Here is a 27,541-nt window from a genome sequence, read left to right as displayed (position 1 = left end):
TAGTCTCTTGCTCTCTCTCCAAGATGCAGTTCAGATAGAAATGAGGCTTTTTTGCATTTATGTATTCTTAATTACCCCAACTCTTACTTCAGAGATGATGACGCAAAAGCTTCTTAGCATTCACTTATAGCTGGACTAAATCAGGGGTCTGCAACCCCAGCTCTGGAGCTACATGTGGCTCTCCCTCTCCTGTGGCTCCGTTGCTCAAAATATGCATCACAACCGCCAATGTGTAACACCCGCCAGCACATGATTTATTGAGGTTTTCAAGCCATTTTTTCTTTCAGAGTTCAAAATGTTTTTGTTGCATGCAGAAATAAACATTTGTTTTCTCTGTAGCAGTTCATTAATTTCACAAATGCAACACACTATAGTTTTTTATACATAGCATAAAGGTTTTTTTAAATGCAGTGTTATCTTCATTTTAGATGTCAAAAGGCTTTTGTGGTTCCCGGTGTTTTCTTTTCTGTGGGAAATGGGTCCAAACGGCTCTTAAAGTGTTTAAGGTTGATAACCCCTGGACTAAACCCATGTTTTGCATCCAAGTTACTAGAATAAATAGCTGCATTTTTTTCTTTCAGTGAGGCATTTAACAACATGATTAGTAAAATTTTGCTTATCTTCAGGTGCACATCTTCCTGCAAATACATGTGCTGAATTCAGATCTCCAAAGCTATTGAATGTTATAATACAAATAATAACCAATGATTTCAAACAATGTTACCATCAATTAAATCAACTTCACATTCACTGAAGGGCTCCCTGTCACTGGCGCTGCTGGTGTGCTCCCAATGACTGGTGTGGGCATGCACATGTCCGGCATATGCGCAGGAAGGCGCCAGGACAAGATTCCACTTCTGCACATGTGCAGGAAGCAAAATCTCACGCAAGGACCCTCACATGTGTGAGATTTCACCAATTTTTGGAAAACTGGTGAAATATCATGTGCACGCACATCCTCGCATGAGATTTCATTTCCTGTGCATGTGCAGAAGTCAAATCTCATGTTGGTACGGGAACATTTTTCCTACTTGGATGGCATACCAGACCGTCCATACTGCAACCCAATACTGTTCACGTTATCCGATTAAAGTAGACCTCTTATATTAATCTTTCAGAGAACCAGTATGGTGCCAGAGCTTAAATACTTGGAATTAGGCCACAGTGCACATGATTAAGATCACGTTGGAAAAGTTGGATACCTGTTTTTTGTGCACACACTAAATTCTATGCCAGTTCTATCCATACAGCCCTCTTCTCTTCTTAGTGGGTTACTCTTCATTGGATTCTTCACTGGTTTCATCTGGAGAGGTGGCCTCTGGAGAAGAATGATGTCCAAAATGGCATAACTCCTGGGGGCCAACATTATCCAACATGTTCTTTCTTGTCCCACCAAAATGGAAAGAAAGCCATCCTTGCATGGATATTTCTGCATTTTTCCACAAATAACATGGAGTTTCACAGTAGCTGCAAGGAGAAATCACTGGACGTGTCTCTATGAAGGTAGGCCTTGAAGAATTTACCCTTCTGCCCATTCTACTGTGACAAACTGAAACTTTCATGGGCACGGCTTGAGTTTCATCTTCCAGATCTTCCATGTTGAATGGAAATAGACCTTTGTGATCCTTGCGTATCACTTCCCACATTTCCTGTTCCATGCAATTCACCGGAGACTGCACACTGAATGTTCTCGGGGGCCATTCTTTCTGGGATGAGGTACACAAGCGCATAGCTTTTTGCAGGGCATGGAGAGGAGAAGAAGACTCTGGCTGGGAAGGAACATTCCAGGAATCTGGGATTTCTGGAAAGGCCCAGAACAAGTGGCCAGGTGAGATCTCCTGCACTGGTGTCTTAGATATATGTGAATAGAGGCAGAAGCAATCGTCCGCTGTTTCACCCAGAGTTTGGACATCTGTGAACCGACCTGAAAAAAGAGCAGGGAGATACATCAGAGAGAGAGAAAACCACCCATATTGAAAAAGCACTAATTGCTCCTTGATCTTTCACAGTGGAAGATTAAGGCTCACTGGTGCCCTAAGCACTGAGAAATCTTGGTGCCCTCCTCCCTAGTTTTATCAGTTTTTCTTTTACAAGTTTTTTTTCCTACCTCAATTTTGTGGTGCCCCCTTTGGGCCTGGTGCCCTAGGCACATGCTTAGTCAACTTAACAGCTGGTACACCACTAATCTTTCAACATTCCTCATATTTGCAGACAAGACTTTGCAGTGCGCATTGCCAGTTGAGAGTAAACATACTGGTATCATGACAAATACTTGAATGCTTGCACTCTTATTTAAACAAGCACTCTGTTCCACCTTGGATTGCAGGAATCATAGGCACGGAGAGATGGTTTTCTGAGCAAAGCAGTTCCAGGCTAGGAAGACCTTCTCTCTGGGCATGAAGCCTCTGTAGTTCAGAGACCTCTGTCTTCTTCCTGGGTGTATTCAGAGATCTGTCTTGCTCAGGACATTATTTATTTATTTTTCTAACAAAATTCTTGTGCATACAATTACGATGATTGACTTACACCAAAGATAGCTAACTAGTAACAGGTTAATATACAGTATACAAACAGATCATATCAAGCAAGCAGGTGAGCACATGATTGCTAGTTTAACCTTTTGCTCTTAGCTAGAACAATAAACGAGCTGAATAAGTAAGTACCTTTTACCCTAGATACACAGGGCATAGAGCAAGTAACCTTTAGATTTAAATAGAACAGAGGAATAGGATGTTTGGTCAATATAATGACAAAAATAGGCTTTCCATATCATTGGCAATAATTGACAATAACCTACATTGGATGGTTTGGGCAAATGAATATACAGAAGCAATATCTCTGTTCCTTTTCTGGATTCCTTGTAATGCTGGGTTTTGCACAGATTAGCTAGTATGATGTGGGCAGCCATAAAAATGTGTTTAAAAAAAACAAAAATAGTTTTTGTGCATGAGTGAATAGACCCCTGTTTGTAAATGCACCACACAGGCGGCTCCCACAGTGTTGTGAGTGGTGTATGCATACAGTATGTGCGACCCCAAAAAAACAAAAACAAAAACCTCTGTATTTTTCACTTCTTATGCAACTTCAAGATTGTATGAATCACAACTGGCAATATTTATGGTAATTGTAGTGTCATGGGAATCATGTGATTCCCTTTTACAAGCATTTAACAAGCAAAGTCAATGAGGAAGTCAGATTCACTTAACAACTAATTTACCAACTGCAGTGATTCACTTAACAACCGTGACAGGAAAGGTCATAAAATGAGGAAAAACTCACTTCACAAATATCTCACTTAACAACAGAAATTTGGGGCTCAATTTGGTCATAAGTCACCTATAGCTGTGATGGTGAACCTATGGCAGATATGCCAGAGGTGACATACAGAGCTCTCTCTGTGGGCACGCACACCGTCATCAGCTGCTCTTCTGGTTTCTGGTGCATAGAGGTGCACTGGTCAACTTGTCTTCATTTATGCCATAGCGCCAGAAACCCAAAGACCAGCTGGCCGATGTGCATGTCTGTGCCAGCCAAATGGTCTTCAGGTTTCTGGCATTCAGGCACACACAGACCAACTGGCCGGCACACATATGCACACCGGAAACTTGGATGCCAGTTGGCTAGCACATACATACACATCGGGCAGCTGGTCTTCAGTTTTCTGGCACTCCGGCCATAGTTCCCTCTAAGCTGAGCAGTGAGCAATCGCTCACTTAAAAATCATCATCAACTCAGAGTTTTCCAAACCTGCCCAGAAGCCGAGAGGGAAAGAGTGAGAGGGAAGGAGAGAGAGAGGAAGAGAGAGAAACAGATAGAAAAAAGAGAGGAAGGAAAAGAGAAAGAAAAAGAATGGGAGTAAGGAAGAGAGAAAGAAAATCAAAATCTAGTTTGAAACTAGCTCAACTATTTAAGTGGCATTTTGATATTGATAGAGTTGCCCTATTATGAGCTCACTGTTATAGACACACAGTACAGTATTTTATTTTGAAATTCTCTGAGGCAAAACAGGGTGGGTTTTTTGTTTGTTTGTTTGTTTGTTTGTTTGTTTGTTCGTTCGTTCGTTCATTCATTCATTCATTCATTTATTTATTCGTTTGTTTGTTTATTTATTTATTATTTCTGTGCCGCCCAGTCCTGAAGGGACTGCCGCTCAGACACTATACTTTTCCGCCCACCCCCCAAAAAATTAGAGGGAACACGCAAATGCATGAGCACATGTTCTGGTTTGGGCACTTGGTGCTGAAAAGGTTCACCAACACAAGAGCACGTAATAGATACAAACTGAATGTAAATCGCTCCAAACCTGACTGCAGAAAATATGATTCCAGCAATAGAGTGGTCACCGCCTGGACCTCATTACCTGACTCTGTTGTTGCTTCCCCCAACCCCAAAATCTTCAACCTTACATTATCTACAATTGACCTCTCCCCTTTTCTAAGAGGTCCGTAAGGGGCGTGCATAAGTGCACTTGTGTTCCTAATGTCCCTGTCTTACTGTCTTATTATCCTTTCTATTACTACGTTCTACTTATGTTATGTTATGTTAATATGTACTATAATACTATACTTGTTTGACAAATAAATAAATAAAAATAAATAAAATTAGTGTTAAACCTACGCATGCTTGTTATTTTACTCAAAGGTGGGAAATACACAATCTTCCACATATTGCTGAACCACACCTTCACAGATTATCAGGGGTGGGTTCTAAACAAATTTTACTACCGGTTCTGTGGGCATGACTTACTGTATTTTGTGACTTAATTATTAACCTACTGCCTGTCGATCATTTCCAGGGTTGAGAAAGATCAAGCCAAAGATCCTTTTCATTCAAAGTAGATGTTTTGCCATTGAACATAGGAGGTCTTCTCACCTTCTGAGAGGCCACTTTCAGAACCTCCAGTCGTGAAGGAGACACTTACTTACTAACATCAGGCAAGGATCCTCCATCTCGATCCGCTGGATTTGAGCTCTTAGAAAAAGAGGGAAATTTATGCCCTCAGCTTGGGATGGAACAGAGAAGAACCGATCAGGAATCCAAGTGGCAGCCTGGGCTAATTCTTCTGTGAATCCCAGGTTGCCAAGAATGGTCTCGGCATCAATCTGACAGCGGTCCAACACTTCTGAAATGCTAAAAGGGAGACGATGGCAAGAGGCAGAATTCAGGGAACAATTAATCATTGGAGTTATTTTTATTATTATTATTTCAATGTCCATAGTGCTCTTTCCTTCAGTTTATCTCCACAACAAGAAGCCCCACAGTTTATCTCCACAACAAGTTATTTCAACTGGAAGGGCATGACTTTCCCAAAGTCACAAAGTAACCTTTCATGGCTGAGACTTGATTTAAATCTGATTCTTCCCAGTCCGTCAGCAACACCTCAAATGCTACACCACATTGGCGGTTTTATAGAAGCTTTATATCTCCCAATTGTATCCTTACAATAGGTTGTGACCAGTATCAGGTTCCTATCAGTAGGGATGAGGATGCCGCACCGGTAGTAAAAATTGGAGCTGCATACACAGTTTTAGGCCTCTGGTGTGCATACGCATGGGTCCTGGTGAGATTTTGCTTCTGTGCATGCACAGGAAGCAAAATCTCATGGGGGCATATGCGAGATTTCAGTAATTTTTTGCTTATGCGCATGCGCAGAAGCAAAATAAATGCCAAAATCTCTCATGCGAGCGCGTCCCCTCATGAGATTTTACTTCCTGCACATGCGCAGAAGCAAAATCTCACCAGAATGTGCACATGCGCACTCCAGGTGCCTAAAGCTGTGTGCGCTGAGCACCAATAGTGGCGGTAGCAGAAACCCCTGCTTGGTTTTGAAATGTGCCTGTCAAAGATGAAGAAGTGATAGAATATAGTGAAGAAGCAGATGCTAGGGAGAGAGGAGTGAGCTTTCCAGGGGCATAAGAGATATTTGGTGTGAGAAAAAGAAGGTGAAGACAGCCCATCTCTAACAGTTCTCGGCATAGTTCCCTCTAAGCTGAGCAGTGAGCAATCGCTCACTTAAAAATCATCATCAACTCAGAGTTTTCCAAACCTGCCCAGAAGCCGAGAGGGAAAGAGTGAGAGGGAAGGAGAGAGAGAGGAAGAGAGGAAGAGAGATAAACAGATAGAAAAAAGAGAGGAAGGAAAAGAGAAAGAAAAAGAATGGGAGTAAGGAAGAGAGAAAGAAAATCAAAATCTAGTTTGAAACTAGCTCAACTATTTAAGTGGCATTTTGATATTGATAGAGCTGCCCTATTATGAGCTCACTGTTATAGACACACAGTACAGTATTTTATTTTGAAATTCTCTGAGGCAAAACAGGGTGGATTTTTTGTTTGTTTGTTTGTTTGTTTATTATTTATTTATTTATTTATTATTTCTGTGCCGCCCAGTCCCGAAGGGACTGCCACTCAGACACTATACTTTTCCGCCCACCCCCAAAAGAAATTAGAGGGAACACTGGTTCTCGGAGCAGATGGTAAATGCACATAGTAGAATGCTTTGCTGACAGGATTCAGTTTATAACTGTGGAAACAATCAAGAACTCAGCTTGGGAAAATTAAGTGGTGATTTTGGGGCCTGTCATCAATCTAGCCAGACTAAGCATTCTACTATCTGCATCTATCATTCACTTTGATATTAGAGCACTGCACACCAAGACAACTAGACACAAGGACAGGTTTTTCCCCAAACCCCATCACTCTGATAAACAAATAATTCCCTCAACACTGTCAATCTATTTACTAACTCTGAATTACTATTACTTCTGGTTTTTTCTCATCATTCTTATCACCCATCTCCTCTCACTTATGACTGTATGATTGTAATTTGTTTCTTGTATCCTTAAGATTTTTATTAATATTGATTGTTTCTTAAAAACATAGAAACATAGAAGACTGACGGCAGAAAAAGACCTCATGGTCCATCTAGTCTGCCTTTATGCTATTTTTTGTATTTTATCTTAGGATGGATCTATGTTTATCCCAGGCATGTTTAAATTCAGTTACTGTATTTCAGTTTCTTCATTGCTTATTTGACCTCTATGACAATCATCAACTGTTGTATCTCATGATTCTTGACAAACGTATATTTTCTTTTATGTACAGTGAGAGCATGTGCACCAATGACAAATTCCTTGTGTGTCCAATCACACTTGACAATAAAGAATTCTATTGTTCTGTTCTGTTCTGTTCTGTTCTACTCTACTCTATTCTGGAGAGGCTATTTTTACCCTCTTTCTCTCACACCAGATATCTGGACTGTTCTCTTATTCTCCAGAAATGCAGCACCTCCCTTCTGGGGATTCACATCCTCACTAAATGTCAATGAAAATTCTGTCATCCACGTCATGGCTGTCCCAAAAGTGCTTTTTTTCCAAGAGGCAATGGGACTTCTTTGGTTTTTCTTTGAAAATGTTTCATTCCTCATCCAAGAAGCTTCTTCAGCTTTGACTGGATGGTGTGGAATGGAAGGATTTTTACTCCTTGCAGACAGATGGTCATTTGCATTATTTTTAAAGAGTTGTTGAGGCCACCTAGAGATTTATCTGTACCCTCGCGGTCACCTGAGTAGTGCAAATGGACAAAAGGGAAGGGATAAGACATTATCCCGGGGTGACACAATGGTTAGAGTGCAGCATTGCAGGCCACTTCAGCTAACTGCTAGCTGTAGTTCAGCAGTTCAAATCTCACCACTGGCTCAAGTCTCAGCCTTCCATTTTTCCAAGGTGGGTAAAATGAGGACCCAGATTGTTGGGGGCAATAGGCTGATTCTGGAAAGTGCTTAGACTGAACTGTAAAAGCGCTATGAAGCAGCATATACTGTAGGTCTAAATGCTATTGCTATTATCTATATAGCCAAACTACAACACAGTCCTTTCAACAGTTCCAAGAAGGTTCCATTTGCAGGTGATCCTGAGGACACAGAAAACTTCCAGGTGGCCTCAATGACTCTCTAAAAGAATGCAGATGACCAGCTATCTACATTCTATGTAAGATCCATAAGGTCTTGACTGCATCCTTGGCCTGTAGCCTCCACCTTATATATGGTAAAATATTTTGTATCCTTTTAGCAAAGCCCTCCGCAAACAAGCTTCAGGCTTACCTGGAACTGGTCTTGTGATTGCTGTCTGCCATGTCATTGGAAGTCATGTTGTGATCTAGATGGAGATCCCAGGCTTGGAAGGCCAGGCAGCACCTTTGCAGATCCTGCCATAAAAGAAAGACAGTGAAGTGAAGCCCAGGATCACCTGGCCTGTAGGAAACATTTGCTGAAGAAGACAGATGGACAGGCTGGTGGTTATGTCAACAGCCACATTAAAAAAGAAAAAGTCTTATCAGGGGGGAAATGAGTTGAAAGAGAGTACAGTGTATTGGGTGGAGTTAAAACAATAATCCTCATTTTCAACAAATGCACTGAATACCTGGGGGGGGAAAATAAGTACAGTGGTACCTCGAGATACGAGTTTAATTCGTTCCGGACCTGGGCTCTTAAGTCGAGCAGCTCTTATCTCGAACGACTTTTCCCCATAGGAATTAATGTAAATAATTTTAATTGGTTCCAGCCCTCAAAAAACTCACAAAGTTAGTCTAAATTATGCAGAAAGACATGTTTTTAATGAAGAAATGTACATGTACATATAAATGAATAATGAAGTTTCTTTCACTTAACTTGTAAACTTTCTTAAACTTTTAAATTTACATATGTTCAACTTCTCTGCCACCCAATCCTGTAGGACAGAGGTCCCCAACCCTTTTTGCACCAGGGACCGGCTTTAAGCGATCAAGAGAGGAATGGGTGAATGAATGGACGGAGGGTGGGAAGGAAGGAAGGAAAGAGGGAAGGGACAGGAACAGAGGAAGGAAGCAAGGAAACTTATGAAAGGGGAGAGTAAGAGAGGAATGAGTGAAGGGAGGGAGGGAGGGAAGAAGGTGGGAAGGAGAAAGAAAAGAAGAAATAGAGGAAGGGAAGGTAAAAGAGAGAAAGAAAAAGAGCAAGAAAGAAAGAAAGAAAGAAAGAAAGAAAGAAAGAAAGGGGGAAGGGATAGGAACAGAGGAAGGAAGCAAGGAAACTTATGAAAGGGGAGAGTAAGAGAGGAATGAGTGAAGGGAGGGAGGGAGGGAAGAAGGTGGGAAGGAGAAAGAAAAGAAGAAATAGAGGAAGGGAAGGTAAAAGAGAGAAAGAAAAAGAGCAAGAAAGAAAGCTGAAAGCACCCCCCCGAGCCCCCCAGGCCGGCTGCAACCTTTTAAAACACGCACGCCGCTTCGCAGCTGTCTCCTGAAGCCGAACGCGGAAGTTAGCGTTTGGCTTCAGGAGACAGCTCCTTGGCGCTTGTATCTCGAATTTGGGCTTGTAAGTAGAACAAAAATATCTCTCCCCTCCCAGCTCTTATCTCGAGTTGCTCTTAAGTAGAGCAGCTCTTATGTCGGGGTTCCACTGTACAGTACAAAGGGTACAGCTACTAAATCTGGTCTGTAATAATGCAAATAACCATGGGATGGCAGCAGAGAAACACTGAAAATTATCATTCTTTGCTACTTTCTAATTGTCGGGGTTTCTGTTCTAACAGCTCTAAGGGCAGATTTTAGAATAGAACAGAATAGAATAACAAAGTTGTAAGGGGACTTGGGGGTCTTCTAGTCCAACCTACTGCTTAGGCAAGAAACCCTACACCATTTCAGACAAATGGCTATCTAAAATCTATTTAAAACCTTCCAGTGTTGGAAAGCAGACTATCAATCCTAGGTCTAGAAAGCTTAGAACTACGTCGCCTAAAACACGATCTAAGTATTGCCCACAAGATCATATGCTGCAATGTTCTACCTGTCAATGACTATTTCAGCTTCAATCGCAATAACACAAGAGCACGCAACAGATTCAAACTTAATATTAACCGCTCCAAACTTGACTGTAAAAAATATGACTTCAGCAACCGAGTTGTCGAAGCGTGGAACTCATTACCTGACTCAGTAGTGTCAACCCCTAACCCCAAACATTTTTCCCTTAGACTCTCCACGATTGACCTCTCCAGGTTCCTTAGAGGTCAGTAAGGGGCGTGCATAAGTGCACCAGTGTGCCTTCCGTCCCCTGTCCCATTGTCTCTCCTTATCTCATTTATCTTTTCTTCCTTTCAAATATGTTCACCTATACTTTTATATCTTTTCTTTTCTTCTATTCTTTTCTTTATTTATATTATTACATATCTTTCTCTTCAATGTGTATTATGTATTGGACAAAATAAATAAATAAATAAAAAATAAATAAAAATTTACAACTTCTAGAGGCAAGTTGTTCCACTGATTAATTGTTCTATCAGGAAATATTTTCTTAATTATAAGTTGCTTCTCTCTTTGATTAGTTTCCATCCATTATTTCCTGTTCTACCCTCAGAAGCTTTGGAGAATAGTTTGACTCCCTTTTCTTTATGGCAACCCCTGAGATACTGGGATGCTGCTATCATGTCTCCCCTAGTCCTTCTTTTCATTAAACTAGACCTACCCAGTTCCTGCAATTGTTCTTCATATCCTCCAGTCCTCTAATCATCTTTGTTGTTTTTCTCTGCACTCTTTCTAGAGTCTCAACATTCTTTTTACATCGTGGCGACCAAAACTGAATGCAGTATTCCAAGACAAGTGTGGCTTTACCGAGGCCTTACTCTTTAATAGTTTCCTTTCTGGGGGGGATTAATATCCCAGTTTGGGAATATGGTCAAATGCCTGAAATTCTGAATGACCAATAGTGACATCAATTAACTAAGTTAACTTTGTAACATTAGCAACATTCCCAAAACCAAGGTAAATTATTGTACTGTGATTCCATATATCTAATCATCATTGCACTTCAGTGGGATTCACTCACACCCATAAAGAGCATAGAGCAGCATTCCTCCGAAATTGTCAAACGTTGACAAGTTTAATAAATTAAGAGTAGGAGCACTGAAATTATGTTTCCATTTTGTCAGCAAATATGGGTTCCATCATTCAAAATTATGGAACTGAAGTCCAGTCTATGTTAAGGATATTATAGTTGTGATACATAACTGGGATAAAGCTACTATCTATATTTGCAGAAAAACATCATTTAATTTAACAGGATTTTCTTTTCCAAAGATTTTCGTAAATGTTTGCTTGATTTCTATTTCTTACCTGGGTTCTACTCTGATTTTCTCCAGGAGTAGCATTGCTGGAAAGAGGAAGAAAAAAAGTTTTTTGTTATTAAAGAAGCCAAAAATACCAAGCATTTTCTACAAACAGCAGACACTGTATGGATTTTGTTCCATCACATTGATTAATCTAATTTTTATATAAATTTTATACTAGTCAGGTTCCCCTTCCATTTTAGAAAATTACATAGAAACATAGAAACACAGAAGACTGATGGCAGAAAAAGACCTCATGGTCCATCTAGTCTGCCCTTCTACTATTTCCTGTATTTTATCTTACAATGGATATATGTTTATCCCAGGCATGTTTAAATTCAGTTACTGTGGATTTACCAACCATGTCTGCTGGAAGTTTGTTCCAAGGATCTACTACTCTTCCAGTAAAATAATATTTTCTCACGTTGCTTTTGATCTTTCCCCCAACTAACTTCAGATTGTGTCCCCTTGTTCTTGTGTTGACTTTTCTATTAAAAACACTTCCCTCCTGAACCTTATTTAACCCTTTAACATATTTAAATGTTTCGATCATGCCCCCCTTTTCCTTCTGTCCTCCAGACTATACAGATTGAGTTCATTAAGCCTTTCCTGATACGTATTTTGCTTAGGACCTTCCACCATTCTTGTAACCCGTCTTTGGACCCATTCAATTTTGTCAATATCTTTTTGTAGGTGAGGTCTCCAGAACTGAACACAGTATTCCAAATGTGGTCTCACCAGCACTCTATATAAGGGGATCACAATCTCCCTCTTCCTGCTTGTTATACCTCTAGCTAAGCAGCCAAGCAACCTACTTGCTTTTCCTACCGCCCGACCACACTGTTCATCCATTTTGAGACTGTCAGAAATCACTATCCCTAAATCCTTCTCTTCTGAAGTTTTTGCTAACACAGAACTGCCAAAACAATACTCAGATTGAGGATTCCTTTTCCCCAAGTGCATTATTTTACATTTGGAAACATTGAACTGCAGTTTCCATTGCTTTGACCATTTATCTAGTAAAACTAAATCATTTACCATATTACAGACCCGTCCAGGAATATCAACCCTATTGCACACTTTAGAGTCATCAGCACAATTACTGGCATTTAAAGTGCACTGCCCATCATCTGAGCATCCAACAGCAAAATGAGGTTGAGGTTTAATTAAGAAAGCTTTTGAAAAGTTTAACACAAGGGTCACTTGGCCTGTTAATCTATTCTGAACACTTGGCTCCTCATTGTGTGACCCACCATAATAATACATCTCAGTTTGGCTAAGTCAAGACTTCCATGGTCCTGAATGGGAAAAATGACATTATGCTGTGAAGCAAGTTCTGAACATTCATGGTGCTGGTTCTTACCTTTAAAGCCCTACATGGCTCAGGGCTAGGGTATTTGAAGGACTGCCTACCACCAATCAGCCCTCCAGAGGAAGAAGGAAGGGCAGGTCCTAACTTTCAAGGAAGTACACCTGGTGCAGGGGTCGGTTCCTTCCCCTTCAGACCAGTTTGCCCAAACTGGTAATGACCTGCTGGTGATGTCATGATGACATCACTGACCCTGTTCGGTTTGTGCCAATGGGTGGGCGCCACTATCTTTTAAATTTTTTCTTCTTCTGAGCATGCGCAAAAGCCGAGTTTCTGGCACTATGTATGCGGTTGCCATCTTGTTTTCGGCTTTTTAAAAATTATTATTATTATTATTGGATTTTTCTGCACTGTGCATGCAGCATGGGAGGAAGCAAACTAGCAACGAGGTAAGTAGGAACCCACCCCTCTTTTGGGGGAACACAGAAAAAATACCTCCTCTGTAGGGGTTCCCTCATTTCAGAACATCATTCCCCCAGAGATAAGATTGCCCTCTCATCGTGTTGCTTTTCTTCAAAGCCTTAAAAATGTGGTTTAATCAGTGGGCTTTGGGACCCCACTTGGAGCCTATCAAGTGGATTGTCTTATTGTGTTTTCACAATATTTAATGGATGGATGGATGGATGGATGGATGGATGGATGGATGGATGGACGGACGGACATGGGGATGGGGTTGGGTTACAGATGGAGATGGAGATAGATGAGAGAGAGACAGAGACAGAAACAGACAGAGAGGAGAAAATCTGTGACCAACTTTTTGCTTAGCCATCAAACTCTCAGAGCTCTGATACTATCCATGAATTATTTTGCCTTTTCTGCTGCACAGTTTTATGGCAATCCTAATGCAAAATCCCAGGAGCCACTATTTTCTAATCTGACCATCCTTTCTGGGGAGAAAATAGGGTAAAGGAAACAGTGACCACAAACTAATAGCTATTTGGAAACACTTTTGGATCAGTCTATCTTTTTTTATTTATTTTATTTATTGGATTTGTATGCCACCCCTCTCCGTAGACTCGGGGTGGCTAACAACAATGATAAAAACAGCATATAACAATCCAATAATAAAACAACTAAAAACCCCTATTATAAAACCAAACATACACACAAACATACCATGCATAACTTGTAATGGCCTAGGGGGAAGGAATATCTCAACTCCCCCATGCCTGGCGGTATAAGTGAGTCTTGAGTAGTTTACGAAAGACAGGGAGGGTGGGGGCAGTTCTAATCTCCGGGGGGAGTTGGTTCCAGAGGGCCGGGGCCGCCACAGAGAAGGTTCTTCCCTTGGGGCCCGCCAAACGACATTGTTTAGTCGACGGGACCCGGAAAAGGCCAACTCTGTGGGACCTTATCAGTCGCTGGGATTTGTGCGGTAACAGGCGGTTCCGGAGGTAATCTGGTCCAATGCCATCTTGCTATATCATATGCATTCCAACTCCACAACTGCAAAAATAACCAACATTATATTCATTTCTATGCTTACAATTGAGAAGTGTACCCATATCGGCTCAGTTTGCAGCGATAATAATTGGGCAGACTGTTCTCAGCTAATGTCAAAAACCAGAAGAATCCAAACCCTACTAGCACCTGTTCTAGGACCTGCTGTTTTTCAGTCGGGGCAAACGTTTTCTTACCAGTATTTCTAAATAAGACAGTAAAACTTTCTTGGATTTCAGCTCAATCATAGAAACTTGGGTGTGCATAAGTACACCTTCCGTCCCCTGTCCTAATGTTTCTCTCTTACTAGTATCATCTATATAAATATTGTTATATCTTTGTATATTAACTCCTTAAAACCCACCTTTGTCGTCAGGCATGGGGGAACTGAATCACCTCCCCCGGGCATGTACAATTTATGCATGGTATGTTTGTGTGTATGTTTGTTTAGTAAATGGGGTTTTTTAAATATTTTAAATTATATTTAGATTTGTCATGAATTGTTGTATCCTGCTGTGAGACGCCCCGAGTCTGCGGAGAGGGGCGGCATACAAATCTAAATAATAAATAAATAAATAAAATAAATTACCAATACAGTACGTGCTTGACAAATAAATAAATAAAAATAAATAAAGCTTATATATGGAGATAGATTGTTTTTGCCTGGATCCCAGCGGAAGCAAAGTAGCTATGAATGTACACAGATGTAAAGCTAGTCAGAGATAATTCTTGAAGCAGCACCGCAAGCCTTGCAAAGCCAGCTACTACACCTCTTTTGAATGGTTTTTAAAAAAAATCCTAGTTAAATTGCATGCTTTCCTTTTCAGTTATGCAATGGCTCCCTCCAGTGGACAAAGTATAGATCAGCTGCTTTTGTGGAAAAGCTGAAAGTAGTTACCAGTATTGACTTCACACTCAGGGCAATATCTGGGAAAAATTAAAATAAGTATTTGAGAGAAGAATGCATTATAAAAGGCATGTTTTAAGGAAGAGGGTATGTTACATATTGAGAGTGCCTGGTTATAACCAGGTCCTCCATTTGAGCAGGGGAAGGCAAGCCACTGATTGGTCGAGCCATCTGACAGCTCCCTATAAAAGGGCTAGCTGTCAGAGTGGTTCTTTGCTGGACCTTGTACATAGTCAAATAAAGAGCTGTTTGTCTTGAAACCTGCCTCAAGCCTCTTCAATCCCTGGACTTAACAAAGTATATGAAAATCATCCTTAAAAATGACGTGTCTGGGGTCGTTGATCAGATGGCACCCCATCAAGATCCAACCAGGAAAGATATGTGTGGGATTTTTTAGCTGTTTCGTTGCTCGTCGCAGGTTTTAAATTGTTTTGTACTCTTTTGTAAATGGAGTTTTATATTGTATTTATGTCTATTGGCTGTGAACCAGCCAGAGACCTCTGGGAATAGGGCGGCATATTAAGCCTAAATAAACAAATAAATAAATGTCTTTCTGTGTAGTCTAAAACATGCACCAGCACCTTCTTAAGAAGTAATTTTGGACACTGGGTCAATGGCATGGGTGATAAATAAGTTTATTTAGAACTGCAGCCAACAATTGGCCCCTGGACACAGTGTGCAACCACAAGGCTCAAACTTATAGGTGAATATATTGTGTGGGGCATCTGTAACTTCAGTGCTTATTTAAACTGTAGCCATTCTATATAAAGCTACATAGGTAAGATCAGGGCTCATGAAAGTTGGAGAGAACTACAGTATATTTTTGTTATAAATTCTGTTAACAGCCAATCACTCTGGTAATTATGACCAAGATACCATGATGTCACTGGAGAGGAACTGCTACCCATATGATCCTATTTGTCGCAAAGTGGGAGGATGGGGAACATTTTAAGAAAAATAATGCTTTAAATAGATCAGAAACATAGGATATCTTTTTTTCCATAATAAATGATAAATTTAATAAATAAATCATAGCACGCTCAGGTGCCTGACCGTAAATCAAAGGTTCACTTTATTGTTTGTTTGTTTTGCAATTTTATTTTATTTTTTCCCTGCATTACACACACACACACACACACACACACACGCACACACCATAACATCTTATCATCTTATCAAGTATTAACATGCATTATCCAATAAACCAACATATTAATCTTGTATACATCATTATCAAGTTGCCCATCTATTTCCCTCTTCTCATATCATGTCACTCTCCTGTTTTACCTCCCTCCCTTTTCTCTACCTACTTTCTCCTTCTCTCCCTTCTTCCTACTTCCCTCTTCTGACTTCCTCTAACTTTCTCTTCCCCCTTCTCATTCTCTCCCCACCTTTCTTTTCTTTCCCTCTTCCTCCTAACCCCTCTCTTTTCCTACCCTCCCTCTTCCTTCTCTCCTTCTCTCTTCTGCCCCCTCTTCTCTTTCTTATTTCTCCCGAGTGTGCCCATTTATATCTATTTTGTGGCTAATAGACAAGCAACACATTTCTCTGAATTCCATTAACTTACTTAACTTAAGAATTTCCAAATTCTTTTTTCTTTAAACAAGGTCTAACCCTACCACTACACATCCACCTTTCATCAAATTATTGCAATATTCTCTTTCCATTGGCTGATGACATTCCGAACTGTCCAATATTCAAGAACCCACTAATCATCAAATTTCTCTTCAATATTAACCCAAATAGAGTGGGAGATTCCTGGCTTCACCAACCGGAGGCAACCCAACCAAAAGGAGCCCCATTAGAGAGGCCAGAACAATGCGAGTCTCTGCCCCGAAGGCCATACAATACAATCAACCAAGACAACTATGACGAGAGCCAGGCCATATAATAAAATAATTCAAAGGGACTTTCTCGCAACCCCACAGGAGGAGCACAAGTCTCTACATGCAGATGCTGGAGTCACCTGGGATTGGAGGACGAGGATACCAAGACTTTAGCCACCATGCTTGGTGGATAGTTCCAAAGTATTACACAAGCAGGTGAAGGAGCAGCAACAGGCATGTCCACTACAGTTGAAAACTCCCAAGGAACTGAATCACACAGACCCAGTAGGACTGTACGGCACCCTGTTTACTTATATAACTAAATGACCTATGTTGATTCCTGACTGGACTTTACATGAACTAAGAGGGGAGGGGTGTTACATACTGCTGTAGGGAGTACTGATCTGCATGGCCACTGCTGATTGGCTAATCTAGTGGTGGGGAAAATAAACCGTTGTCAGTGGCCAGCAGGCTACAGGGAAGCCATTAAAAGCGGCTTCCCTGCATCCTTCCAGCAGTTTGTATCGCACTCAGCTTTTGAAAAATAAAGGTGCTGAACTGTTCCTGTGTCTCGCTTTTTCATTCCTGTGCGAATCTAACATTAAAGCTAAAAGTTCTTCTGCTCTATGCCTCAGACCGTTCTTCACATTCAACCCCTAGCAACCTTTTCCACTAGCATCCTCCTGATATATCACATTATTACTTCATCAATCACCCCCAGTTTATTTATGCTGTAGAATATAAAACAAGAAGACATGGAATGTGAAAGACTTCATTTCTGAAGTGACATGTCTACCGGCAACAAACTGAATGCAAATTATGTTACCTCCCTTCTCATTACCCCCATCCAGCTCAGATCATTTGGGACAATGTTCACATAAACAGGAAATACATTCTATTTATGATGATGCCGTTTTTATTCCTCCATTGTGTTATTAATGTTCTAAAGAAAGCATTTCTAAAAGGAGGGGACGATAAAAGTGGCTTGGGAACATTGCTAGGAGAGCCATTCATCATACAAACAGCAGATGTAGATGTACATGATATAGATGTAAATGTAGACATAAAATTATGGACATCTTCTTCCCAGTGAAGTTCTGGAGAGGGGGCATCCTGTATGCAGCATTATGCCACAGCATAAATCGCAGAGAATACTGTGCTATGCAAATATGAGATGTATGAAACCAGGTTGCAATGCCTTGGTCTCTTCAGCCTTGAAAAATGGCGTTTAAGAGGTGACGTGATTCAAGTTTATAAAATCATGCATGGGATAGAAAAGGTGGGATAGAGAAAAATTCTTTTCTCTATCCACCTTTTCTATTCTTTTTTCTATCACACAATACTAGGACGAGGGTGCACTCCCTAAAGCTCATAGATAAGAAAGTGAGGACAAATAAAGGGAAATATTTCTTCACCCAGGGGGTCGTTGGTTTATGGAATTGCCTTCCTGTTCTGTCCAAAGAAATTTGCATACTGGGCACTGATTGGATAACAGAATCCATTTGAATGCCGGCCGCTGATTGGACAACAGTGGCCATTTGAATACCACCCACTGATTAGATAACAGTGGCTGATGCCAGTTTTTAAATGGCTGTCAAAGCAACACCTACCCTGTTGAACTGTATATAGAGAGTGCCGTTATTTTAGGGTGCATCTTTTGCTACCCAGCCTGTTAGCAATCACTTGCTGCCATTCCAGTTAATTGTTAATAAAACCAATTTAACTACAATGTACCCGATCTAACACTTCCAGAAGAGGTCATAACAGCTGTCAGCCTGGATAGCTTCAAGGCAGGATTAGACAGATTCATGGATGCCAAGTGTATCGGTGGTTATTGAAACGGATGTCCATGTGCCGCCTCTATGTTGGTTGAGGCAGGCAGGATTTCCTTGAGTACCATTTGTTGGGGGTCAAGGGAAAGGGAGTTCTGCCTTCTCTTTCTGCTCAAGATCCCCATGGACAATTGGTGGGCCACTGTGAGACACAGAATGCTGGACTTGATGAGCTTTGGCCCGATTCAGCATGGCTCTTCTTATGTTCTTATGTTCTTAAGGAATTATAGGAATTATAGGGTGGGGTAGGGAGGGGAGAGATGTAAAGAAACCAGTGGCTGGGTTAATATTCCAGAATACAGTATACAATATATGTAGCTATCCTACCTTACAAGAAAGTATTCTCCAAGAAAAACATTCAATCTTGCTCCACTTCTGTTGTACAGTGATCCCTCGATTAGCACGGTCTCGATTAGCGCGAAACGCTGCAATGCGGTTTTTCAAAAAATATTAATTAAAAAAATAAAATATTAAAAAATAAAAAATAAGTCCACGCTAGTTCTCTCTCTCTTTCTCTCCCTGTTGCCGGCGTGGTATATGAGAGAGAAAGAGAGAGGCAGAGGTCGGGCGCATTACCGGGAGGTGGAGGCGGCGTGGGGACGCTGGGTGCCGGGGACACCGAGGAGGGGGTGGACGTGGCCTCTCAGCTGCAGAGGCGGAGGCAACGGCGGAGTCCGGCGCTGGGGCCATGCGGGGCCGCTAATCCAGGGGGGCGTGGACTGGCAAGTCGCCCTCCTTTCTCTTTCTTTCTCTCTCTTATACCACACCGGTAACAAGGAGAGAAAGAGAGAGAGCGGAGGGCACCTTGCCGGTCCACGCCCCCCTAGATGAGCGGCTCCGCATGGCCCCAGTGCTGCCCAGGCAAAGGGGAAACCCCAAGATCGCTTGCCGCTTGCCGCTTGCCGTATTGCAGCGAAGGAGGCGAAGCAAGGCTCCAAGCTGCAATACGGCAAGCGGCAAGCGGCAAGTGATCTTGGGGTTTCCCCTTTGCCTGGGCGGCGGGAAGACCAAGGGAAGGTTCCTTCAGCCGCCCAACACCTGATCCGCTCCGCAGCGCGGCAACGGGGAAACCCCATCTTCGGCTCCTCGCTGCTTCCACGCTGCGGAGCAGATCAGCTGTTGGGCGGCTGAAGGAACCTTCCCTTGGTCTTCCCCGCCGCCCACACGCAAACTCCACCATCTGTGCATGTGCGGCCATGAAAAAAATGGCGCACATGCGCAGATGGTGGTTTTTACTTCCGCATCCAGTATAACGCGGAAATCGGTTAGCGCGGGAGGTCTTGGAACGTAACCCCCGCACTAACCGAGAGATCACTGTATACCTAAAGTAGACCATGCAGATCTGTATAGCCGGTGGCTGTTGTCTCTCCCAAGAAAACTGGCTCAGCCATAAAATGAAATTCTCCATGATTCGTGAGAATCTAAGAACCAATTAAGAAAAAAATAAAACCATCAGAGAACTGATGGACAGTGTTTGACAGAATTCTCCAGTTTTTCATTTGAATCGGTTACCAATCCATTTGATATTTTTCTGATAATGAGATCAGGCTGTTCAACCATTGAAATCAATTTTTTAAATCGTTACTCTTCCCAACTCCTGATGACTCTGGGACACGGCAGATTAAAATGAAGATACCCTCCCTGAGAACAGTGATGGGCTACCAAAATTTTTACTGCTACACTGTAGGCGTGGCTTATTTTGTGGGTGTGGCTTGATGGTCATGTGATCAAGCAGGAGTGGCTTGTCTGCCATGTGACCGAGTGGGAGAGGTTTGAGAATCATGTAACTGGGAGTGGCTTAAAGGTCATGTGACTGGGCGGGAGTGGCTTACTGACCAAGATAAGTTTTCAAATAGGTGTTTGGACGCTTTTTCAGTTGATTAAGTCAAATTATTTGAATAGCCACAAAAAGGACAAATGATAGACAGCATTATTTGTTGAGGAGCACAGTAACATTTTAAGGTTTTGTACTGAACCCACAAGGTTCAGTATAATAATAGATTAGTCAAGTAACTCAATTTTCTTTAATTGCTATAAAAGTAATTAAGGATCATACTAAGGTATTAGAGAAGGAAGGACAAAAAAAACCCCCGTTAAGTATTCAATCAATAGTGCATAAATTTACTGCCCCCACTGCCCCCCATGGGAGCAGCAGCCCATTACTGCCTGAAAAGCTCAAGGTGATATTTTGTGAAAAATAACATGATTCCTTATCATTGCTCCTTATATCAGGCACTGGGTAATATAACAGTTCAGAATAATGACTTAAACAGCAAGCAATAATTCACCATGCCTTTGAATCAAGCGCTCAGACAAATCACCAATCCTGAATTTGTATACAAAAAAATGAAAGAAGCAGAACAATTTGTATTTGAAATTATCAGGAGCTAAAAAGGGGGGAATAACTTTGGTATTCAACTATGCACTCAAGTTGAGGCTTCAGAGGCCCACCGAAAAACTGAGGAGGAGCAGGCCCAAGTCAGCAAACCTGGTTTATCACCTTTGAAACAGTGAAATACTGTAGTATCTAAGAGAAGGGAAGAAATCATAGTACTGTACTTGCATAGCACCTCCAATATTTCTGGGAGCATCTGAAGTGAAACTTTACCATGATTGACTGCCATGTAGAGAGAAAGGAAGGAAGGAAACAAAACACATATCACCAAAAAAAAAAAAGTTAACTTTCCGGTGCTTTCTCATCTAATATAAGCTGAATAAAAATAATGTGTTTTCGTTGGTTAGTATAGTATGCGACAGACTGTATCAAAAGAAGGAAGTTTTGTTGATCCACTATTGATTCTTCAGGATTAACTTTGATCCTTTCCAGAGTCAGCTTCACTATTTATAATTGTAATTAGTAAATAATGATTGTAGCTATTATTACTAACAGTAGGCATCTCCCAATGAAAAGTAATAGAAACATAGAAACATAGAAGATTGATGGCAGAAAAAGACCTCATGGTCCATCTAGTCTTCCCTTATACTATTTCCCGTATTTTATCTTAGGATGGATATATGTTTATCCCAGGCATGTTTAAATTCAGTTACTATGGATTTACCAACCACATCTGCTGGAAGTTTGTTCCAAACTTCTACTACTATTTCAGTAAAATAATATTTTCTCACGTTGTTTCTGATCTTTCCCTCAACTAACCTCAGATTGTGCCCCCTTGTTCTTGTGTTCACTTTCCTATTAAAAACACTTCCCTCCTGAACCTTATTTAACCCTTTAACATATTTAAATGTTTTGATCATGTCCCCCCTTTCCCTTCTGTCCTCCAGACTATACAGATTGAGTTCATTAAGTCTTTCCTGATAGGTTTTGATGCGGAGAATCTATTAGCATATATTAGTTCATCCATATTACAGCTGTCCTTCCTAACATATCTTCTGTATGTATAGGAGATGCTTCCAACATGATAGTAGAGTCTGTCTACTCCAAAAACTTCAGTACAGCCTTTTCTGATTTAGACTTATCTGTCTCAATCTGTGGACATTCAGATTTCTTCCCAATGTTCCATGACAGAGTGCATGGGAGTAATAGGGGTAGAATCCAAAAGACAATTTGGATCCAAATGGGTCTGTTTGGATAAAAGTGCTGTGAAGTACATTTATAACTTGGCTGGCCGGATGCGTCACATGCTGGCTCCGCCCCTCACCCGGTTTACCAAAAGAGGGGAAATTCCCAATACATCATGTGATGACCCAAGTTTTTGACACCCCACCTCACCCCCGTCTTAGATGTTTGGCCTTGAATATGAGTTGCATTCATCCTATCAAAAAATGGCAAGTAACGTCCTTATCACAAGCAGCAGTCAAGACATTGAAAAGTTTGTTTCCTGTCTGTAGTTTCAGCTGAAAGTTGTGGCTTCTTGATAAACCCTGCAGCAAGCTTTGGGTGAGATGCCCTGCTATCTTTACGTCCAAAGTGGACAGCATTTTTCAGACACCGTTTAGCTATTTTAATCTGTGAAACTTAATAAGGGAACAAAGAACAACAATAAAATACATTTTCCTCTATATTTCAGTCCAAAATGATGAGAACAATAGAAATAATCTCCAGGTATTTTGAAAATTCAAAAAAATACAGACTCCATTGGTGAGAGTCTAATGTCACTTCACCACCATCCTGAAGATTGCCATGTTTTCCATATGGAAAGGACAAAGGTTATGCAAAGCAACATATATCAAGGAGGAAAAAAGAGAAAAAGCAATTGGAGTCCAGCTATGGGTTGAAATAAATCAACATTCAACCATTGATCAACTTTTAAGGCAAAGAGCAAAATAAAACAATAAAATAAAAAAAATGAAGATTAAAATTCTGGCATGCTTAGAAAATGAAATGTTGACAGGAAGATGGATATGTTTAGTGACTTCATTCGCTTCGAGAGGGAATTGGAATCTTCAATAATCCCTTCCTCATTGGGTCTACAACCAGTGTGTAATGGCACACTAGTGTGCCGTGAGACATAGTCTGGTGTGCTGTGGGGAAATTAAATATGGGTCCCCAAACGTGCCAGATATGGCCCACGGAGACCATTTATCTGGCCCAATGCCAGCCGCCTCCGTCCAAACATAAACATTCCCATCACAATCCCTCCAGCTATCAGCGAAAGGAACAGTGGAGGCATAGGGAACGCTCACTAACCAATCACCTTCTAGGATTCATCCCGACCACTAGCAATGAACCAATAGCAGGCCTCTCATCCACATCCAGGAAGGTCCCCGCTCGGGCTGCTGCGCACCTGTCATTGTGTGATCACGATGAGTAGTTGAAGCTGCTACTCCTCCCCATGGTCCCAATTTCTAATCCTGGTCAGGACTGGGAGGTAAATGTTATTTTGTAAATGTAAAAAATATGCTACAGCTCAAAAAAGGTTGAAAATCACTGGTATACAATCATCCAAAAGTTGCCTTGAGTCACTCCTTTTTAAAATATTTAATTTTCTTTTTTCTAAACAGTTTCCATATGTACATCTATGAATATATTTTAAAACCAGTAGTGGGTTCCTACCGGAACAGTAAATGATGCCACACCAGTAGTAAAAGTTGAGGGGCACATGCAGTTTTGCTTCTCCTGCAGGCATTCATGTGTGTCCGAGAGTGTTTTTGTTTTTGAGCATGTACAGGAAGCAAAATCTCACGAGAAATTTCAGCAATTTTTTGCTTCTGCGTATGCGCAGAAACAAAAAAATTGCCAAAATCCCACACCTGGGCGTCCCCTCATGAGCAGGGCCAGAGCTAACCACAACACGTATGCACAGAAACAAAAACACGCTGGGACTCGCCCACGCGCCCACAGGAGAAATGAAGCTACATATACAGTGCACTGCTAACGCTGGGAATAAAATTCCGCCCCTGCTTAAAACGTATCAAAACCATACATTTTTATCCAATCTATCACTCTTAAATGCTCCCATTCAAAGCCAGGGAGCAGCACTGCGGAAGAGCTAGCTTTAGCCGTGAAATCAGCAGATCGTTGGTAAGAGAAATAAAGGAAACCTTACAGATCGGCAGCCATCTTGGAGGGCGGGGCCAAAATAGACATCATTTTTGCCACACGGACTAGACATGGAATGTATGTGCTTATGATTTTTTTTAAAGCAATGTTTGTGCCCGACCTCTTCATCTGCTGTTTGCAAATGGTAGCAAACATTTACAGAGCCTCGGTGGTTAGAGTGCAGTATTGTAAGCTACGTCTGCTGATCACCGGCTGCTAGCAGTTTGGCAGATCGAATCTCACCAGGCTCAAGGTTGACTCAGCCTTCCATCCTTTCAGGTTTGGTAAAATGAGGACCCAGATTGTTGGGGGCAATAGGCTGACTCTCTGTAAACCGCTTAGAGAGGGCTGTAAAACACCAAGAAGCGGTATATAAGTATAAATGCTATAAATGCTATTTAGTTGAATTCTGGATCATAGTAGGAGCACTAAAAATAAAAAAGTCATTTTTTAAAAAATTATTGTATCTTTTTAATTCTTGTAATTCTTATAACAAGTAAGTACAAAGAATTTCCTGTTCGCATTAATGGTAAATCAACAGAATATGGTCTAAGCAAAATTAGAACCATCTTATGGAGGTTATAAGCGGCTGATTAGCAGAGATAATGCTCTTAAGCCCAGGCATTCTCTGGAGCAAGAGAGGATATCTTGAGACACTGCTATCATATCTCATCATGAGCCAAACTGGGTACAGCTGCTGAGAGTTAAAATTCAGACATATCTGGAAATACAAAGGTTACTTAAAGAACATGGTATGAAGGAACAGCCTCAATTAATGTTGTGGGTCTGAATAAGACCCAAGGAATAAGACTCCAGAAAATGGAAATAAAATTATACAATATAAATTAATGAGCCCCTTGCTCTTAAGATACTGTTGGGGAAGCTCTGATCCAATCCTTTTCTTGAAGAAAGGATTGGACCTTTTTCTAGGTTAGAGTCAATGTAGCTCTTTGCGCATCAGCAATTGAAATCTACAGACAGAGATGAGGAAGTTCTTGTTTCCATATTAGGGTCAGTCCCAGTTCACTTTTGGTTTCATACATCTACATCACAGCTACAGAAAAAGAGGGTTAGGAGCTTATAAACAGATGGCAAGAACTCTGCCTCAAGATGAAGCAATCTGCTTATTTCAGAGTTGGGAAGGCTGGGGGCTTCTAAACATTTCTTAACCAGAGATGCTCCCAATCCCATGCCAGTGGGGTTCAAAGTTCAAAGTCTTTGGAGGCATCGAGTTCTTTGCTTCTGTCTATCATACAATGACCCCAGAGGACAGCAAGGACCAACAGGTGTCAACACAGTATCAATCACAGTGGCTAAATTTGCACAACATGCTAGATTAGTCTATAATGGGGCCAACTGTTGTTGGTGTTGGGGATTTCATGCATTGCTTGAGTAAGCTCACACCTTCACATTAAGCCAGACTAGGGTATTTCCTATTACATAAGCACAGCAATATTTTCTCAGTGGGGGGTTGATGCATTGAGTGAAACCAGCCAGTGGTTATTTCTAACTGAACAATTCACCGATAAGATTAAGAAAGGTAGGAATGCTGAGGATGGATGGCTGGGAAAAAGAGGATATTTGAATATGGGGTAGTACAGTAAGTGGCTGGCCATAACACACAATAGAAGTATGAAGCTTTTTTCTAGGATGCTAATAGAGGATGGGCCTAAAGCAATAGTAGGCAACTTGTGCTTTTCAGATGATCTTGAGTGCAGCTGCCAAAAATGGTAAAGTCTCAGGATTGCTTCAAAATGAGGTGGGTGGAGAAAGGAAGGAAGGAAGAAAAGAAAAAAGAAGAGGAGGGAGGGAAGGAAAGAAGGAAGGAAGGAAGAAGAGGAGGGAGGGAGGGAAAGAAGGAAGGAAGGAAGAAGAAAGGGAAGGAGGGAAGGAAGGAAGGAAGGAAAACAGAACCAGCAGGAGAATGGTTAAGTTATGGGGATCGTAACTAAAGCAACTGTAAGTCATCAATTTGCTCAATTATGTGGTAGAAAATTATTTTTTAAAGGATATGGGAATTTAAGAATCTCAAATAGCTAGCGATTCATATGGTCAGCAAAAGCCAAACTCAATCTAGGGAATTTGCTACCTAGCAAGAACATCCTAATGTTTCTACTTATACACTGCATCCAGATGTATAGACAAAGCAAATATTACAAAACCAATCCTATATATTTCTCATCCTCTTGCTCTTCTCCAAAGAAAACAAAACCCATCCAGTAGAGTTGCCCCTTGGAATTTCTCAACCGCCTAGAAACTGGGGAAGGAGAAACTTAACAATAAAATTTAGGCTTCTAATTTTGCTACTCATTTAGTAATGTGAAGGGTACAGCATGAAGGATGACCTAAAAAACCATGGCATGGTGTGCTAGGGCTGAAAAGAAAAGGGAAGCCTGATGACAGCCCTCCCCAACGAATGCCCTCTAATGAATGTCCTCTAGGATGGGACTACAACTTGATCCCCTCAGCCATAATAGTTGGAGTTCTGGGAACTGAAATCCTGGATTTCAAGTGTGTGGAAGTTTCCCTTGCATTAGAGTTCAATTCCTTTCTTTTCGTGCCTTTGGGAACCTTATCCTGAATTGAAACATCATCCTCTTGTTCTACACACATACCTCCCCACCAGTGAAAGGCTACCAAATTTTTTACTACCACGCTGTGGGCGTGGCTTATGAATTTTCTTTAAACATCTTTCAGTGCAAATTGGGTGCTCTGGGGTGGAGCTCCATTTTTGCTACCCCACTGCATTCCCCCCCCCCCCGGTCATGGCAGTAGCCCCTCACCCGTTCCCCACTATCTTCCTTACTCTCCGCTCTCTTTTACCTCAGTTTTAAGTTTACAGTCAAAACCAAGAAACCTCCTCCCCAAAGCATGTGCTTCATAAGATACCACAAGCCCCACCTTGAGTCTCCCGGTGCCATCACTTACCGTCCAGGACAACTGGGGGTGGCCTCAGGAAGATCTGCTCCTGGAGCTGGACCCCCTTCCTAAAGATGCCCCATCCATCCTGGCTCCTTAGCGTGGGGCTAATAAATATCCTTGCCAACGTCTGCCCTCCCCCGACCATATCTGCGTCAGCAGAGAAGAGAGGAAGCTGATCTGTTTATAAGAGGAAACTTTATCTATATAAGTAATCATCCGTGTGTGCATGTTTCTTTTCATGTAAAACCTCAAACAGTGCCCTACATCCGCATTCGCTCACCCCAATGAGGAAATGCTTAATGAGATGCCAAGTGATGGCAGTAAGGAGAAGCCTTCAGTTCTTTGGCGCACTTGCTTGTTATTTTTCATACATATGCACAGTTCTTTCTGATGCTTCTTCAACTCTAAATTAACCTTTCCCTCAAGGGAAGTACCCTAGATATCTTTTTACATTGCAGACGGCAAGTAGAATCCTCAGTAAGCCTCAACAGTGCTGAGAATCCAAAGTTTTTACATCAACTCCCCACAATTTGGTACCTTCCAAAATTTATTTTATTTATTTACATATTTTGACAAACAGCTATAGGATGGTAGTTTGCATAAACATAACATTA

At 41.3% G+C, this 27,541-nt stretch overlaps 1 protein-coding gene across 1 annotated transcript; it reads right to left on the bottom strand.

Moving 5' to 3' along the window:
- Window positions 1-233: 233 nt before the first annotated feature.
- Window positions 234-27,015, bottom strand: TESPA1 (thymocyte expressed, positive selection associated 1). Its single transcript, XM_070736066.1, has 5 exons — window positions 26,934-27,015; window positions 11,139-11,175; window positions 8,098-8,201; window positions 4,922-5,130; window positions 234-1,924 (listed from the first exon to the last, which is right to left on the bottom strand). Exons 3-5 carry the CDS (start codon window positions 8,142-8,144, stop codon window positions 1,272-1,274), a joined length of 909 nt encoding a protein of 302 aa, XP_070592167.1. The 5' UTR covers window positions 8,145-8,201; window positions 11,139-11,175; window positions 26,934-27,015; the 3' UTR covers window positions 234-1,271.
- Between the last annotated feature and the right edge of the window lie 526 nt (window positions 27,016-27,541).

Source organism: Erythrolamprus reginae, chromosome 2 (genome assembly GCF_031021105.1).
Source record: "Erythrolamprus reginae isolate rEryReg1 chromosome 2, rEryReg1.hap1, whole genome shotgun sequence".
Taxonomy (NCBI): domain Eukaryota; kingdom Metazoa; phylum Chordata; class Lepidosauria; order Squamata; family Dipsadidae; genus Erythrolamprus; species Erythrolamprus reginae.
The sequence above is the reverse complement of the archived record's forward strand: the minus strand, read 5'-3'. Positions and strand labels throughout refer to the sequence as shown.

Excerpts from the sequence above, each read along its gene's own strand:
- TESPA1 (XM_070736066.1), bottom strand. The coding sequence starts at position 8,144 with ATGACTTCCAATGACATGGCAGACAGCAATCACAAGACCAGTTCCAG. Across the intron at positions 5,131-8,097 it reads AATCACAAGACCAGTTCCAG|CATTTCAGAAGTGTTGGACC; the intron begins GTAAGCCTGAAG and ends TCTCCCTTTTAG. Across the intron at positions 1,925-4,921 it reads TCCTTGCCTGATGTTAGTAA|GTCGGTTCACAGATGTCCAA; the intron begins GTAAGTGTCTCC and ends CTCTTTTTTCAG.